An 18,392-nucleotide genomic window follows, 5' to 3' on the forward strand; every position below is an offset into this window, starting at 1 on the left:
TAATACCCTGCTCTGGTGGCTGCAATTTGAGGATGGCTGCGTGAAGATAATCCATGGGGGGGCCCCCTGCCTGACTCGGACCATACAGGCCACAACACAACTCCACCAGATGTGAAATCGGCATGAACACTCCCAAACGATACAGGACACGATCAGCGACTCGTGGGACCCACAGTAGACCCTCACAGCCCGGTATCCAGTGTTTTTTCAGAGGGAGCCTGTGAACCTCCCCTGGTACTACTGCCACCACGCCTCGGGGGTCACAAACGGAAACAGTCCTCCCTGAGACACGGACCTCTCCCGATGCACCCACCTCGGACCCCCTCTCAGGGGCTCCAACTGTGTCACGGTCTGAGATGGGTGGCTCTACCTCCGACCAGGGAAACCTGGATGAGTATCGTGGACTCTGTTAGACTCAACAAAAGACCCAGAGGGAAGGTTTTTATTCCTTAAAGGCCTGATTGGTGGTGTGAAGGTTACCATTGCTAACTTATATGCTCCTAACAGCAGACAAGACCTGTTTGTGAAAAAACACTTAAACTTACTTCAAAACTTTACGGAAGGCCAACTGATCATAGGCGGAGACCTAAACATCCCCTTAATACCCACAGAGGACACCTCTACAGAGCTGTCCTCCATCCCCCGCGGTGTAAGGAAGGCTGCCCACGCAGCCTTGCATGCTGCACAGCTGATTGATGTGTGGCGCCTCTTTCACCTCGGGGAACGGGATTACACCTTCTTTTCTAGACCACACAACGGGGACTCCTGCAATGATTACTTCTTGATGCCACACAACCAACTTCAGGCAGTCAAAGGATCCACCATCGGGTCTATCACGTGGTCTGACCACGCCCCAGTTACATTACGCTATGCCTTGATCGACTTTTACAGGAGACAGAAGAAGCCTTGGAGACTCAATGAGAGCCTCCTCCAGGATGCCGAGGTACTGACGGACGTGGCGACAGAACTATCCTATTATTTCCACACTAACAACACCGGGGACTGGGATTCGGGCCTAGTTTGGGAGGCACACAAGGCGGTGATTCGCGGGGTACTGATAAAACACGGCGCACGACTTAAAAACAGCAAACCGCTCAACTGTCGGGGTTACTCGGTAAACTTCAAATTTTGGAAGCAAAACACAGACACCGAATACTCCCTTAAGTAGTGAGCTGGATACGATACGTACCCAGATAAAAATGATCTCCTCCACTTTAAAGCTAAGGCATCAGGTAATAAATGTGGTAGATTACTCGTGTGATCTCTGAAAGCCCAACAGGCGGCATCGTATATACCTCACATTCTCTCTCCTTCAGGGGGGCAAGAGACGCTGCTCCAACAAATTACCAATACATTCAAGTCCTTTTACGAGACTCTCTACAACCTAAACGCAGCCCGTCCCTCCCCAGTGCACATAGCCTCTTCCAAGATGCCCATCCTGCCGACGGAGGCGAGGGTCGTCTTGGAGGAACCTATAACATTGTCCGAAATCCAACTGGCAATAGGTAATACCAAGCGAGGGAAGGCCCCGGGTCCTGACGGCCTAACACTACAATATTATAAGACTCTACTCCCATCACTTGGACATCATCTACGTCACCTTTTCAATGATCTTACTAAGGGGAGCAAGCTCCATGAGGCCACGTTATAGCCCTATATAGCAGTGATCCTTAAAGAAGGCAAGGACCCGTCTCAGTGCGGGAGCTACCGTCCAATTTGCCTATTGAACACAGATCTTAAGCTTTTTACCAAAATCATAGCTACAAGGCTGCAGTCGCACATCCCCGACCTGATACACCTTGACCAGGTAGGCTTTGTCCCCACCAGGGAGGCGAGGGACAACACCACCAAAGTCCTGAACCTGTTGCATGCTGCCACCTTGGAAAACAGGCTGAGTATCTTTCTCAGCACAGACGCTGAGAAAGCTTTTGACAGGGTGAGTTGGGATTTCATGTCTGCCACACTACGTCATATAGGACTGGGTAACAACATGTTATGATGGATCCATGCAATATACACAACACCGTCGGCCAGGGTCAGGGCCAATGGGGTACTATCTGAACCCTTTCGAATTACAAACGGGGACGCGACAGGGCTGCCCGCTCTCACCCCTCCTTTTCGCGTTGACCCTCGAACCATTCCTATGCCACATTAGATTAAACCCGAACATCACTGGTATTCCGGTTAAACATACTCAATACAAAGTGTCAGCCTACGCTGATGACTTGTTGTTCTCACTCTCAAACCCGGTGATATCCCTCCCAAATTTGATGCGGGAATTTGAAACATATGGGACGCGCTCGAATTTAAAGATTAACTTCGCCAAGTCAGAGGCGATGGGCATAGGGATACCGGTGTCGCAGCTCAGCCATCTTCAAGCCAGCTTTAACTTGAAGTGGACAAACAGAGCCCTGAAGTACCTAGGTACATACAGCCCTCATACACTCTCAAAACTGTACGAGCTTAACTTCCCACCATTACTATTGGAAATAAAATCACTTCTGACCCAATGGCAATCGGGCATGCACTCCTTGATAGGACGTTGCAACATCTTAAAGATGTCTATCCTCCCAAAAATCCTTTACCTGATGCAGGCCCTACCCATACACATACCAACCGCCTTCTTTAAAAGGGTACAATCTGCATTCACAGAATTTGTCTGGGTGAAAAAAAGACCTAGACTCGCCAATAAACTCCTTGTGCTCCCTAAATCGCACGGCGGCCTAGCCCTACCGAATATTCGGGCCTACTATCAGGCTGTTCATCTGGGGAGGCTCATAGATTGGTGCTGCCATCAGGGAACCAAGCTATGGGCCAGGCTGGAACAATCCCAAAGTGTGATCCCGCTCAGGGGGGCGCCATGGTGCTATCCAGCACTGCCAGTGGACATAAAACGTCACCCACTGATTGGTAACTCGGCGAGGGTCTGCGCTCGAATAATTTCACAAGCGTCCCTCACCCCTTTACCCTATTATAGGCAACCCCTTATTTACCCCTTTACCCTATTATAGGCAACCCCTTATTTACTCCGGGTCTGTACGATGGAGGTCTTCGGAGTCTGGGGGAGGCGGGCCTACATCAAGCTTCCCACTTCAGTTCTGGCGGGCGCTGGAAAACGATGGCGAATTTCCTAGATCCTACGGGCCCATTCCGTCTAGACTTCCTGAGGACACTCCAACTAACACATTTCCTCTCTATGATCCCACCCCCCAAGGAAGACGCTCAGACGCTCACAGCCCTGGAGGTGCTATGCACTGACGCGGGTGCCCTTCCACACACACTTTCACTGACCTACAACTAGGGATGAGCTTCGTGTTCGAGTTGAACGTACGTTCGACTCGAACATTGGCTGTTCGTCCGTTCGGCGAAGTCCGAACATTTTGGTCCGTTTGCGCCAAATTCGTGTGGTGCTCACGGCCCACAATGCACTGCAATGGCGCAGTGCATTGCTGGCTCATGATTGGCCAAGCATGCACTGTGACCCCGCATGCTTGGCCAATCGCAGCGCCAGCAGCGAGGAGAGCCATGATTGGCCACAGGCAGGATGCCTGTGGCCAATCATAGCTCAGGCTGTGTAGTGCACGCCCCACACTATATAAGGCCGCCAGCGTGGCAGCCTTGTGTAGTGTGTTGGCGTCTGAAGCAGTGGGTGTTCTGTGTACCTTCAACACAGTACACACTGATCGTTTTCGGCCGATTTTCGATCTTGCTGTTGTGTAGTGGTTATTGTCTGCGTGCCCTGACCGCAGTATACACCGCTATATTCACCTCACCTATATAGCTAGTGATCTATCTTTTATAATAGAGCTTGCAGTCAGTAGTGTTAGGAGATAGTGTGTGCTGTCTGCGTGCTCTGTACCCAGTACATACCGCTATATCCACCTACATAGCTGTTCTCTATTTGAGCCCACTTGCCATCTGCAGGAGTTATTGGAAGTTGTGTGTGCCTCCAGCACAGCACAGTATACATCTGTATATACCCCTTTATCTCTGGTGTTCTATAATAAAGGCATCTGCAGGAGTTAGTGGGTGTTGTGTGCCTCTAGCACAATATACACTACCCAACTGCTTTTTTACCCAACTCCCTTCAGGCCATTACCATGTCTGGAAGGCCAGCAAGGAGAGGCAGACAGGCGCGAGCCAATAAAAGAGGGCAAGCAGGCTCTGTGTCTAGAGACAACAGTGCTGGTCGTGGACGCGGTGCATTGTCATCAGCACGTGGCCATGGGACAGGCTTGTCATTCTTTTCGGCAGCTGGACATGTTGAACCGCAACATGCCAACGACTTGGTAGAGTGGATGACCAAGCCCTCTTCATCCTCCTCATCCTCTCTCACCCAGTCTCAGGGTACTAGCAAAGCAGCTGCCAACGCATCGTCTTCCCTCCTCTCAATGTCATCATCAGTGACTCCTTCCCTAGACCCACCACGTCCTCCTGAGGAGTCTCCTGAACTCTTTGAGCACAGTGTTGGGTACATGCTCCAGGAGGATGCCCAGTGTTTTGTGGGCTCTGATGATGACACTCAGCTAGAGGAAGGCAGTAGCGTGAGCGCAGAGAGAGGGGATGCTCAAGAAGGACAGCAATCTGGCAGTCATGTTCCACAAGCTGCAGCATACTGCCAGGTTTGCTACAGCGATGAAGAGGGAGGGGATGATGAGGGCACTGACTCCACGTGGGTGCTTGGAAGGAGGGAGGAGGAGAAGGAGGAGGAGGCACATGTCCAACGAGGCAGGATGCCCTCCGGGGGCCAGCTTAGGGGCAGCACACCGACTGAATCACACCGCAGAGCTCCGCCTGTGCAGAGCGCTGCCTCTGCGCGTTATTCTAAAAGTTCTTTGGTGTGGGCCTTTTTTGAGGCGAGTGCATCAGATCGCACCGCTGCTATTTGCAACATATGTCTCAAGCGTATCTCACGTGGCCAAAACATCAGCCGCTTGGGCACCACATGCTTGACCAGACATATGTTGACCTGCCATGCAGCTCGTTGGCAAGCGTACCTCAAAGACCCATACCAAAGAACAAAGCGGACCTCTCCTTGCTCCTCATCAGCTGGCATCTCCAACCCCACTAGACCTTCAGTCCTCTCTGAAACCTGCTCTGAGAGGAATGAAGGTGTAGAATTAGGTGTGTCACAGCCAAGTGCTTCCGGGAACTCTGCTAGTGGTACACCCACGTCCGATTATAGCAGGCAAATGTCCCTGCCCCAGCTGCTGGACCGGCGAAAGAAGTTCACTCCCAGCCATCCACATGCCCAGCGGTTGAATGCTAGCTTGGCTAAATTGCTAGCACTTCAACTGCTGCCTTTTCAGTTGGTAGACTCGGCCCCCTTCCGTGAGTTTGTACAATGTGCGGTTCCTCAGTGGCAGGTCCCCAAACGCCACTTTTTCTCACGGAAGGCGATTCCGGCTCTCTACCGGCATGTGGAAGGCAATGTCCTTGCCTCGCTGGACAGGGCGGTCAGCGGTAAGGTGCATATTACCGCTGACTCATGGTCCAGCAGGCATGGACAGGGACGTTACCTGTCTTTCACGTCCCATTGGGTCACTCTTCTGGCTGCTGGGAAGGATGCAGGACAAGGTGCAGTAGTGTTAGAGGTTGTTCCGCCACCACGCCTCCAAAATGCTACTATTGGTTGTGACACACCTCTCTCCTCCACCCCCTCCTCTTCTTCTTCCTCCATGGCCTCTTCCAGTGCTCTGTCCTCAGAACCAGCGGTGCTCCGTAGGCGTTCCAGGGGCTACGCAAGTACGCAGGCAAAACTATGCCATGCCGTGCTTGCGCTGGTTTGTTTGGGGGACACACTGGGGCGGATGTTTTGTCAGCTCTGCAGGTGTAGATCGAGAGGTGGTTGACGCCACGCCAGCTTAAGCCAGGAATGGTGGTTTGCGACAATGGCACCAACCTCCTCTCCGCCCTCCGACAGGGACAACTGACCCATGTGCCCTGTGTAGCTCACGTCCTTAACCTGGTGGTGCAGCAGTTCTTGGGTAGGTACCCGGGCTTACAGGATGTCCTGAAGCAGGCCAGGAAAGTCTGTGTGCATTTCCGCCGATCATTTAATGCCTGTGCTCGGCTGGCTGAGCTCCAAAAGGAGTTGAACCTGCCCAAGAACCGCCTTATATGTGACATGCCCACCAGATGGAACTCAACATTGGCCATGCTGCAGTGGCTGCACACGCAGCAGAGGGCCATCAATGAGTACCTGTGCGACTACGGCACTAGGACAGGGTCAGGGGAGCTCGGTTTTTTCTCACCACGCCAGTGGAGCATGATCAGGGATGCATGCACTGTCCTGTCACCGTTTGAGGAGGCCACAAGGATGGTGAGCAGTGACAGTGCATGCATCAGTGACACTGTACCTCTTGTCCACCTCTTGGAGCATACGCTGCATGGAATAATGGACAGGGCACTTGAGGCAGAACAGAGGCAGGAAGAGGAGGACTTCCTTGCCTCTCAAGGCCCCCTTTATCCAGACAGTGTTCCTGCTGTGCCACCCATCACACGGGAAGAGGATGAGGAGGAAGAAGAGGAGGAGGAGGATGATTGTGTCAGCATGGAGGTGGAGGCTGGCACTCAGCATCAGCAGCAGCAGCAGTCTTGTAGGGATGATTTACAGTCCCAAGAAACACATGGACTTGTACGTGGCTGGGAGGAGGTAGTTGCGGATCATGTTGTCCTTAGTGACCCAGAGGACTCCGGACAGAATGCCTCAGCTAACCTACGCTGCATGGCCTCCCTGATCCTGCAAAGCCTGCGGAAGGATCCTCGTATTCTTCGGATCAAGGAGAGGGACCATTACTGGCTGGCCACTCTCCTTGATGCACGGTACAAGGGTAAGGTTGCCGACCTTATCTTGCCATCGCAGAGGGAGCAGAGGATGAGACATCTCCGGGAAGCCTTGCAGAAAGGTCTGTGCAACGCGTTCCCAGAGACTGGGAGGTTACAAACTCCTGGTCCTGGACAACGTGTTGCTGAGGCATCGGTCAGAAGGAGCGGTGGAGAAGGTGGCCGTCTGACTGATGCTTTCAGACAATTTTTTAGTCCGCAGCCCCAAGGTATGATCGGTTCCAGCACCCATCGCCAGCGTCTGATTTACATGGTGCAGGAATACCTAGGGGCAAGGTCAGACTTGGACACCTTTCCCACCGAAAATGCTCTGGCTTACTGGGTCTTGAGGATGGATCACTGGCCAGAGCTTGCACAGTATGCAATTGAGCTACTGGCCTGTCCTGCATCCAGCCTTCTTTCGGAACGCACCTTCAGTGCTGCTGGTGGCTTTGTTACCGATCACAGGGTGCGCCTGTCCACCGAATCAGTTGATCGACTGACCTTCATCAAGATGAATCAGTCTTGGATCACCCACAGCTACCAAGCACCTGAAGCTGATGTAACAGAATAATTTTTTTTGAAATATCACATCCCTTCAAGACTGCCTATGCTGATGCTGAGTGACTGTCCTGTTATGTTGATTGTCTATCCTCTTCCTCCTCCGCTGATATGTTGGAAGAACATTTCTGGTTCTGGTTGATGCCATCAGCCCAATTTTTCTGCCCCTGTTTAACAGGGGCATTTAATTAAAATTTTTGATGCAATTCTTTGCAGCAGGGCTAATTCCTGCAATAAAACTAGAGTATATGGAAGAGGTTGCAGTGTGATGGCACCAGCAGCAGTGCCTAAGGCCAAATTTTTCTGCCCCTGTTTAACAGGGGCGTTTAAGTACAATTTTTGATGCAATGCTTTGCAGCAGGGCTAATTCCTGCAATAAAACTAGAGTATATGGCAGAGGTTGCAGTGTGGTGGCACCAGCACCAGTGCCTAAGGCCCAATTTTTCTGCCCCTGTTTAACAGGGGCGTTTAATTACAATTTTTGATGCAATGATTTGCAGCAGGGCTAATTCCTGCAATAAAACTAGAGTATATGGAAGAGGTTGCAGTGTGGTGGCACCAGCACCAGTGCCTAAGGCCCAATTTTTCTGCCCCTGTTTAACAGGGACATGTAATTACAATTCTTGATATAATATTTCACAGGAGGGCCCCTTCCTGTGCCCACCCAGAGTAACGGTGAGGACTTATAGTGTTGTGGCACCAGCACCACAACCACCAAAGGTCAATTTTTCTACCACTGTTCAACAATGGCATGTAATTACAATTCTTGATATAATCGTTCACAGCAGGGCGCTCCAGCGCCCACCAAGAGTCACTTTGAGGGCTTACAATGTTGTGGCAAAACCAACACCTTGTTCCGCCATTTCTGCAGAGCATATAGGGCAGGCCCCTACTTTAAAACATCCAATTTACAAACATCTCCTACTTGCAAACGGAAGGAGACAACAGCAAGTGAGATGAAAAAAGATGGACGACAAAACAAATTATACAGGGGTGATAACCCTTCCCTATGTTTTCCAAAAAGCTTAAAAATTGTTTTTTTGACTGGAGCTACACTTTAAAAATGTACCAGTTGAAAATTACAAACAGATTCAACTTAACACAACAAACCTACACAGTCCCTGTCTTGTTTGCACCGCCTGTATACTGCTGTTCTGAGTATATAGGGCCTGGGGGCCACACGCATTTCCTTTTTTTAATATGGGTACAGGGTTCCCCTTAATATGCGTACAAGACCCAAATAGGCTGGTAATGGGCAGGGAGGGCTACCCATGCCATTTTTCTCAATGATTTTCAATCATATTGCAGGAACCAGATATAACATTAAAACCGCAAGCAGTTTTAAATGGTGTTATTTCCGTTTAATGTCATTTTGTGCAGGGACTGTTCTAAACACGGGAAACACGTGGCACTTCACAGGCATACTACAGACACCCCCCAGGCACCATATTTAAAGGAATATTTAATTTTTTTTTTTCACTTTAATCGTCATTAAAATCAGTGCTCCCGCCAAAACGGCCATTTTTAAAAACATTTTAGGCATTGACCCATGTCCCCTGGGGCAGGAGCCAGGTCCCCAAACCCTTTTTAGGACAGTATCTTGCATATTAGCCATTAAAATTAGCACTTTTCATTTCGAACGTTCGAGTCCCATAGACTTCAATGGGGTTCTAACGTTCGTACGAATTTGGGGTCCGTTCGAAAGTTCTGGTGCGAACCGAACCGGGGGGTGTTCGGCTCATCCCTACCTACAACCTTTTAAATGCTCCCTCAGCAGACTTTATTCCCCCGGGACAACTCAACTGGGAAAAAGAGTTAGCTTGCCAATTCAATGACACCAAGAGACAGCGTATTCTCCGATTTACACATAAATCCTCTATCTGTGCCAAGATCCAAGAAACAAAATTCTCTCACGGTGGTATAGGACCCCTTCGCTACTCCACCAGCTCTACCCGAATACATCAGACCTATGTTTGAGATGTCACACTGACAAAGGGACCATGCTACATATTTTCTGGTCTTGCCCTAAACTTACGCACTTCTGGAAAGTGGTACGTGAGACAGTACAACAATTCACGGCCTGGCCCCTCACAGATGACCAAGCATTCTTTCTCTTACATGCATCTGATATCCCTGACAGGAATTACAAGAAATCAGTGATTCACCACCTACTTGATGCAGCTAAGGCCTGCATACCACTCCAGTGGAAATCGCCCCTTCCGCCGACCATTGACCTCTGGCTTCGTAAGGTTAGGACATCAGGAAAATGGAGGACCTTATCCTCACAGTGCAAAATAGAGAGGAGACCTTCACTAAAACCTGGCAGGGCTGGAATGGGTTTATATACTCGGCTGAGGGCCAGGTCCTGAGAGGATCTGACATGGACACATAATGCCGCATGCAGGGACAAAGATTTGTTGAGTATGGTGGCCATGGACAGAGGCCACGTAACTGCAACTCCGATTAGTTATCTGAGCACTCCATGATCGAGTAACACACCTTGCTTCCCCCCCCCCCCCCCCACCCTCTCCCTATACCCCCCATACCTGATTCACCCCACCCCCTTTTTTTTCTCTCTTTTCCCCTCTGTTTTTCCTACTCCTATGCTTCACCTCCCCCTCCATATATTGGAGGTGGTACCAATGTAGATACTAAGTTAGTTAAAAAGAAACTGGGAAGTGAGGCCACGGGACGACGAGAATTCACAACTCCACATGCTGATGTTTTTTCTTTTTACTCTTGATGATAAGGCTAGCAGAGAATTGATGATGTATTACCTGTACTGCCTTTCTCTCTCCAGGATATGTGGAAAGTATGTAGTTTCCTGCTCTTTTAAAATTAAAAAAAAATGTTAGATTTAAAAAAAAAGATATTAGAAGTCCCTTCGGCTTTAACCTGTTTGCTATCAATTTTATTTTATTTTTTGTCTACACTGCCTGCAGGTTATGCACAATGCAATGTACAGCTATAAGATTATTGTTATTATTTATTATTTATATAGTTCCAACAGTTTGCGCAGTGCTTTACAACGTGAGGGCAGACCGTACAGTTACAAAACAAGGAGGGTATAAGATGCTGAGAATTGAGTCAGGTGCTGCAACGATGTAACTTTAATATTACAGTACATCATCATAGGCTGGCCAAAGAAAGAAGATTGGACAAAGAAGCGGGAAGACCAGTAGAAGATGTCAGTGGCAGTAGACAGGACAATGAATGGGGGTGCGGATGCATTGCTTGAGGAGAGCACTCTGTGGATAGGTCTGGGTAGGAATTTTCACATTATTACATTTAGTTCCCCTTGTCCCGTGTAGATAAGAGGTACACCTGCTTTTTACCCAATCTGTTGCCCCATCATTACACCACATCCAGTTCCCCATCCTCTTAACTATAAGAATGAGACCATACTTTCTTTTTGGGGTATAACCGGCCACAGCAGCCTTTTATTTACAAAATATAAAACATGTATCAAACTTCAACCATAAATAACAACAAACTTCAGAAAATGTCAGTTTTACCCGGTGGTCTTGTACGGTACTTCCCCGCATAAATTTTTCCCTTTTACACTGCGGGCTGGCTAATGTACTAGGCCTCCGGCCGTGATTACTTCAGCCCGGAGACAACTCACTACCCGCTGTGTCCACCTTCCCCTCCTCCGCTAACCTGTGTTAGCTGTAACCAAGGGAGCCCATATCCCTAATGAGTCTCCCACACTTCCATCTCCTGGGTCAGTTACCACCATACAAGACCACCACCACCACCTCACAGAAAGCTGCTATGACGAATCTTCCAGCACACCTAAAAGGCAAGAAATTAGCACGAGACATAACACCAACAACACTCAGGGAGGATGGGCGGGAATTTCCTCTCTTTCTCCTCATGAATGCCTCCTGTAACTCCTCCTCTTCCTTTACTAAGCTAAAGCCTCCTCCCCTCCAGTTCTTTTCTAACCACCCCCCTTTTTCCTACCTCATCAATAACTTAACCCCTGCTGTACCCTTTCCACACTGTCATGCAGGCCCTCTTCCTACTTTTGGCTTCGCTCCTCTTGTTCCCAGGCCTCTCTTGACCCGTGTAGATAAGAGGTACACCTCCTTTTTACCCAACCTGCTACCCCATCATTACACCCCACCCAGTTCCCCATCCTCTTAACTATAAGAATGAGACCACGCTTTCTTTTTGGGGTATAACCGGCCACAGCAGCCATTATTTACAAAATATAAAACATGTATCAAACTTCAACCATAAATAACAAACTTCAGAAAATATCAGTTTTACTCGGTGGTCTTGTACGGCACTTCCCCACATAAATATTCCACTTTTACACTGCGGGTTGTCTAACGTAATAGGCCTCCGGCCGTGATAACTTCAACCCGGAGACAACTCACTACCCGCAGTGTCCACCTTCCCATCCTCCGCTAACCTGTGTTAGCTGTAACCAAGGGAGCCCATGTCCCTAATGAGTCTCCCACACTTCCATCTCCTGGATCAGTTACCACCATACAAGACCACCACCACTGCCATCAGCTAACAAGGGGGACCACCTCACCCTTGGGAGCCCTGCCACACTCTAAGAGCTCGCTGTATCCCCTCCTGCAAACCTAGGGCCCACAGATCCATCCCCACATCCGACAGGTGCACCCTGTCCATCAGGAGGTACAAGCCCACGTCACGCTCCAACTCCGGATGGCGACCACCAAACCCCCGTTCCGGATTACGAACTGCCCCACCCATTTGTTAACCTTAATACGGGTCTTATTCAGACAGTCAACAGACCTGGCCATTCGCCAACTCGTCCAGACCAGACGATCAGCAGCCCGTGAAAAAGGGTACTCAAACTAAGAAAGTCAAGCTTAACGTCCCGAATTAGTTCTCTGGCCGGCCATCCCCCCAGGTCATTGCCCCCTACATGCAACACTAGCACATCAGGCGGCCTATCCAGGCGCACCACATGCATCACTTCTGGCAGAACCCTAGCCCAATGCATGCCCGGCCTTCCTATCCACCGTACACATGCTTCTTCCCTAGGAATCCCCAACTGCCTGCCATTCGGTCTCATGTCCGCCCTCCTGGCCCCCCTGAACACATAAAAGTGCCCCAGTATCCAGGCGAGACCCATCTGGATTCCACCTGAAAGACATGGAAAAAAGACCACAGATAACAAATCAATGCACCACAGCACAACCACATGCACTCCCACACACCCCCATTCCACCTCAGCAGGGGCCCCAATAAGTGGGCGCCGCCCCACCTCGACTACTAATTCCGGCCAAATGTAAGATTGAAACCGCAGGGAATCCCACCGGCTGATCCTTCTCACCGCTGCTTCGTCCAACCCGCAACGGGCGGCCTCTGTAGCCGCTCCGATGCGGAAGGAGTGAGAAGCATACTGCGAGCTGTCCAGTCCGGCCGCCTTCAAACACTTTTTGAAAACCGCCACAAATTGAAATTTAGACAGCAACTAACCATCTTCGTGTATCAACAAAACCCCTCCCATCTCCGGACGCACTCCCAAAAAATCATACACCGCCTGCGCTGGGCACAAAGGAGAACCCGGCAAGCGAAATAAGCTCACCTTCGCCCCTTTACCCGACTGATCCGTCTTCGATGAAGGCGCCAAAAAAGGCCAGCGAAAACGCTGCCTGGAACAATGACGCCTTGTACCCAGAGGAACACACCAACCCCAACTGACCTGCCAAAGCTTTCAGGTTGCCGAATGTCACTGGCCTCCTGGCATCTTTTCATTTTCGCACCCGGCAATAGCCCTTCATTGCCTGCCAAATGCAAAAGTCCTTGGTAAAATCCACCGACCCTTGTAACTTGAACCAGAAAGCTAGGCCGGCAAGCTTGCAGTCCATCACCGAAACAGAGACACCCCGCTCCAGGTTCCTAGACACAAAATAAATAACCAACAGCCTCACCTCCTCCGCCACCAGATCCCCACTGACTTGTCTGACCAAGTCCCTCCATTCACTCCAGACCTTCCCATAGGCCGCCCACGTGGACTCACTCACCGACCCTTTTATTCATCCCGCGAGGAATCCTCGAAAAGCGACCACATCCAGCGGGGACAAGGAACCCCTTCCCGGTCTGCCGCCGGCGCCAACTCCCAAAACTTGTCCCACTGAATATGAGACAAGGCGTCAGCCAACGTATTGTCCACCCCCAGGAGATGCACAGCATATAAGAATATATTCCATTCCAGACAGCGCAGCACTAAGTGCCGCAGCAGCCGCACGACTGGCAGTGATGACGCCAAAATGCGGTTAATGACTTGAACCACACCCAAGTTATCACAATTCAGCTGGACCTTCGAATCCCGAAAATCCCTGCCCCAGATCTCGAAGGCCAGAACCACCGGAAACAATTCCAGCAGCACCAGGTTTTTGCACAAGCCAGCTCCAACGGCCCGATAGAAGGCGCTGTACCCCGTAGCCCCGCGGCGTCCGTAAACAGCTCCAAATCCCAATTGCTCACAGGGCTGCTCAGCCACAAGGATTTGCCGTTGTATTGCACCAGAAAGGTGTGCCACACCCTCAAGTCCTCCCGATGCTCCCGTGTGAGACGGATGAAATGAGTGGACGACTTAATCCCAGCGGTGGCCGTGGAAACTGTCAGGGTGGACCGGCAGTAAGCGGAATGCCAATTCGATATCCACCTTTGCCATCAGCGAACCTTGCCCGCAGCGACGCACCCAGCCCACCGCAGTATCGAAAGACGTGTACGACACTGTGCAGGCGCCTGGGTCAATTGCATCATTAACAGAGCCCCCTTTCGGGAACGAAAGATGGTGGATCAGCCGAAACTTATTCGGCTCCTTCTTGGGGACCACCCCCAATGGGGAAACCACCAACCCAGGAATCTGAAGATCCCGAAAAGGCCCCACCATGCGTCCAAGGGCCACCTCCTTGCCCAACTTCCCCCCCACCACCCCAGGGTGCAGCAATGCTAACCGCAAGTTCTGCGCAACCGACGAAATCACAATCAAAGAACTAGGGATTCTAAAACCCTCAGTGAATCCCTACCGCAACAAATGGGCAGCCGCCCGGTCCGGGTACCTACTTAGGAAAGGCTCCATCCTTTCCCCCCTTACCGGCGTTGTCCCTTTTGTTGCCAGACTCCCCAGGTCGCCCCTTCCCCTTTTTAAAACAGCGGGAACCTGGGTGAGCTCCGCTGCAGCCGGAACACTCATGTTTGAAGTGGCAGGAACTTCTAAACTTACAAGTGCCATCATTAAATTGCCAGCAGACTCGCTCCGCTGCAGCCGGAACACTCATGTTTGAAGCGGCAGGAACTTCCAAACTTACAAGTGCCATCATTAAATTGCCAGCAGACTCCCCTTTTTTGAGACGCTGTCTGTCCTGAGGAAGTTGGACTCCCGCCCCCCCTGTAAGAAACTTGTTGGGGGCCCGCGCCCAGGACGTCAACCGCATCCAGAGGTTTATGTCCTTGTGGTCCCACCGCAAGGAGGGATGCACCGCTCTGCGCTGGTGAAATTGCTTGTTATACCTGAGCCACGCCGTACCGCCGTATACCCTGTAGGCCTCTCCCACAGAGTCCATGTAGCAGAATAACGCCGAACAATCACGCTGGCCATAATGGCGAACGCCTGCAGCCAATTCGTAAACGTCCGTGGGATCATCCGATACTGCAGTTTTTTCGCGTCCTCCTTCTTACTATCGTCGGGTTTAACCCTGTCGAGATTAAACTTCTCGAGAGGCAGGAGTGAGAAAATCTCCACATACTCACCCTTCACAATCTTCTCCCTGACATCGGGCTTCAAGTGTGAACCCAGCGGTCCCTCGAAGCATACATATACTTCGCACTTCATCCACCCCCTTCTGACAGAGCAGCCTTTTCCCCGCCACCGGCACCCCGGGCGCGGAAGGCCCCAGTTCCGCCGGAACCCGCGGGTCAGCGGGAGGAGCCAGCACGGCGGGCGCCACCAACGACTCGCCCGACCCAACCCCCCCACTGGGGTCCCCGGACAGCAGCCCACCCACTGCGGCCCCTGACCCGCCCTCAACAACACCCCCAGCCAACTCAAGAAAAGAATGAGAAACAGACAAGTATGACATAGACACTGACTTACCGGGCCGACCAGGGGGGGGTCCCGTCGCCGATGTCCTGACATCCACCGCAGTCGGACCCTCCTGCCGACCCTCCAGGTCAGACGCGCTCAACTCCCCCTCCGACAGGTCCCCAGGAGTGTGCAGGGCCTCCGTGTCCTCCAGGTGCAAGGAAGAAGATCTTGGTGCCACTCTGCTGGGCCCTGGCCGGCCCCGCCCCACAACTGCTGCCCCACCGGTGCTCTGGAAACCACGCTCCTCGGAGGTCCCCGTCCGCCATCTTGACACCGCCTCTGACCTCCTGAACTGCCGGCCGGTGCTGGGGAAGGCCCTGCGGTCGCTGCCTATGTTGTCCTGTGATGAGGCCTACCCCCCTCCGCGCTGGCGGAGGTGGGGTGCCCGTGCCCGCGCGTTGACTACGCCGAGCGGGCGGGGGGAAGCGCTGGCCAATGTTGAAGCCCCGCCCACGGAGCGCCGCCTAAGCCGAGGATTCCGTCCAAGCCCTGAACCGGCGGAAGCTGTGGTACGCTTCGTCGGCGGGCCTGACGAGTCCCACCCGGGGGGGCTCCCATTGTGGCGTGCTGCTCGGGGGGGAAACATTTGGCGAAAAACGCTCTGGAGGCTGAGAGCTCCGTGCGTGTGGCGTGGCCAGCCTCAGCCTGTTCTCTAATCAGCGGCGCCACCTGCTTCTCCTTCTCCTCACGAATGCTGCGGCTAACATCTTCACAATGTGTATATACTGTAAAGATCTATACAGTAAATCTTTGAAACACATGGCGGGGGTTGCACTAAATAATCCACTATATTCTATTGAAGAACTAAGTACTAGCTTGATTCATGCACATTGTGAATACAACCATGTGTAAATAATAATAGATTAGGCCTTTCTAACTTGAATGCCACGCCAGACCTCACTGTTTGCACACAGCTTATAAATACTGATTCTGTTTTTTGGAACAAATTTTCTCTATCCCCAATTTCTCATCAAATGTCCCTCTGTTAGCTCCAGTGTAGAGTTTCGTATTGATACAGTACATTTACTATTTAACTACTGTACCAGATTTTTTTTTTATTGGGTTTTGCTTTCTTCCATTCTTCCTGCTTGTTCTTCAAATCAGTCTGTGAGATCAGAGAGTCCAGGGTTTGTTCATTGCCTACAAATTCTAAAATGTGTCCCTCTTTGCCAACTCAGAAGATTGGGAGTTACAAATTAAGATCCAGCAGCTTAGATCATTGTAAATGTATGGCATTGTTTTCATGTAATTAGCTTGTAATTGATTGACCATATGATCATATTGACTATATGACCAAAATGTGTGGATGCGTGGCCATCACACCTTTATATGATTATTGCTTACAACATTCCAAAACCATGGACCTAAGTATTGAATTGCCCCATCACCACCCCTTTGCAGCTAAAACAGCCCCCACTCTTCTTGAAAGGCTTTCCACAAGATTTTGGAGTGGGAATTAGTGCTTTTTTAGATGAGAAGACCTGGCTTTCAATTGCCATTCCAATTCCCCAAAAGATTTATGGGTAAGGGCTCTGTGCAGGCTGATTCATTTCCTGTACACCAAACATATAAGGCTTACAATAAGTTTGGAAGTACACATTTGACTAAAATGTCTTTACTATAAGTATCTGAACTTGTGTAATCTGAGACCTGAGTGGAGGGAAGGGACATATCCCTCCTCTCTACACAATCTCACAAAGAAACATGCACAGCTGAGGCTACCAATCACCTTTTGTGTGCTGCAGTTCTCATGCTCTGTCCTCCTCAAACCCATGTTGTCAGCACAGACTGTTAGAAATGACTCAAGCAGATTGCATAGGAACCATACTGCAGACACGCATACAAATCACACTCTGTGGTTTGGATTAAGGCAAGTACACATTATAGAAGGATATGCTTTGTTCTCATATCATATCATATGCTTTGCTTTTTATATCAGAGGTCTACAACCACATTAACTGCAAGATTTAATATGTAATGTATATATTTTACTTTAGCTTTTTCATCCTGACCATAATAAAAAAGGCAAATATATGAAAAACCACCATACATACCCTTTAAACTAACCTTTTCTCATTTTAAATTACCCAGTTCTTATGCATCCTTTAGAAATATAGCAATATAGTACTTACACACACTGATGTCCAGTATGGTATTCCATATGTTAGGGTTGCAGAGTAATCACGCATAGTGTCAAATGCCAACATCGTACCTACTGCGATCTGCACAAAGGCACACAAAATGACCATCACCTGAGACAAAGGAACATGTATATTTATCAGTACTGCCTGTCCAAGTCTGCAAATCTATATTGCAGTGTTAAATATTCCCTTTTCCAATATAAAAATGCATTTATCTACAGTGGAATTTCCGTTCGGGTCTTTACCATTCATTGAGGGATACAGAATTGTAGAATAGTCTGACGTGTGGGTTATACTGCCACCTTTAGGAAGTTTGGACACTGACAAAACAATAACGATCAAGCCAGCCCCTGTACAACCCCACCTTAACTATCATGCCTCAGTTTTTACTAGTGTCCTAGGAATTTGAAGGAACACCAAAAGGCATGCAGTATATAACAAATATTTAATGATATAAGTGACAAATAGCAACTCACAAAATAGAGTACTTATCATCAGAACTGCCTGTCAGCACAGGAGCTCAGTGGGGGATACATTAATCTTGAAGTCCGTGGCACCGCCGCTGGCTGGGTAATGTGAGGACACCAGCTATCAGGAAACGGAGATACCATGCAAGGCACACAGGAAGTAACTTCACACAGTATGGGTCATACTGGGGCATGGTTACACATTTCAGAGTCACACTGCTCCTTTACAAAGCCTGTGTGGGTAATACTACTTATACCAGTGGGACTACAATGCCCAGTGCTACTTCAAAAAGGCAAACAATAGTGGATTCACTTTTA

At 50.1% G+C, this 18,392-nt stretch overlaps 1 protein-coding gene across 2 annotated transcripts in view; it reads right to left on the reverse strand.

The window, feature by feature from the left end:
* LOC143930378 (uncharacterized) overlaps window positions 1–18,392 on the reverse strand; it is a 121,814-nt gene that overhangs the window by 34,699 nt on the left and 68,723 nt on the right. For both annotated transcript variants that reach the window (XM_077454661.1, XM_077454660.1), the window contains exon 3: window positions 17,599–17,718. In XM_077454661.1, coding sequence (XP_077310787.1) covers window positions 17,599–17,718 — 120 coding nt within the window. The remainder of the gene's footprint in view (window positions 1–17,598; window positions 17,719–18,392) is intronic.

This window comes from Lithobates pipiens, unplaced genomic scaffold (assembly GCF_037356315.1).
Source record: "Lithobates pipiens isolate NorthernLeopardFrog02 unplaced genomic scaffold, aLitPip1_a1.2 Scaffold_25, whole genome shotgun sequence".
In the NCBI taxonomy this organism is placed as follows: Eukaryota; Metazoa; Chordata; class Amphibia; order Anura; family Ranidae; genus Lithobates; species Lithobates pipiens.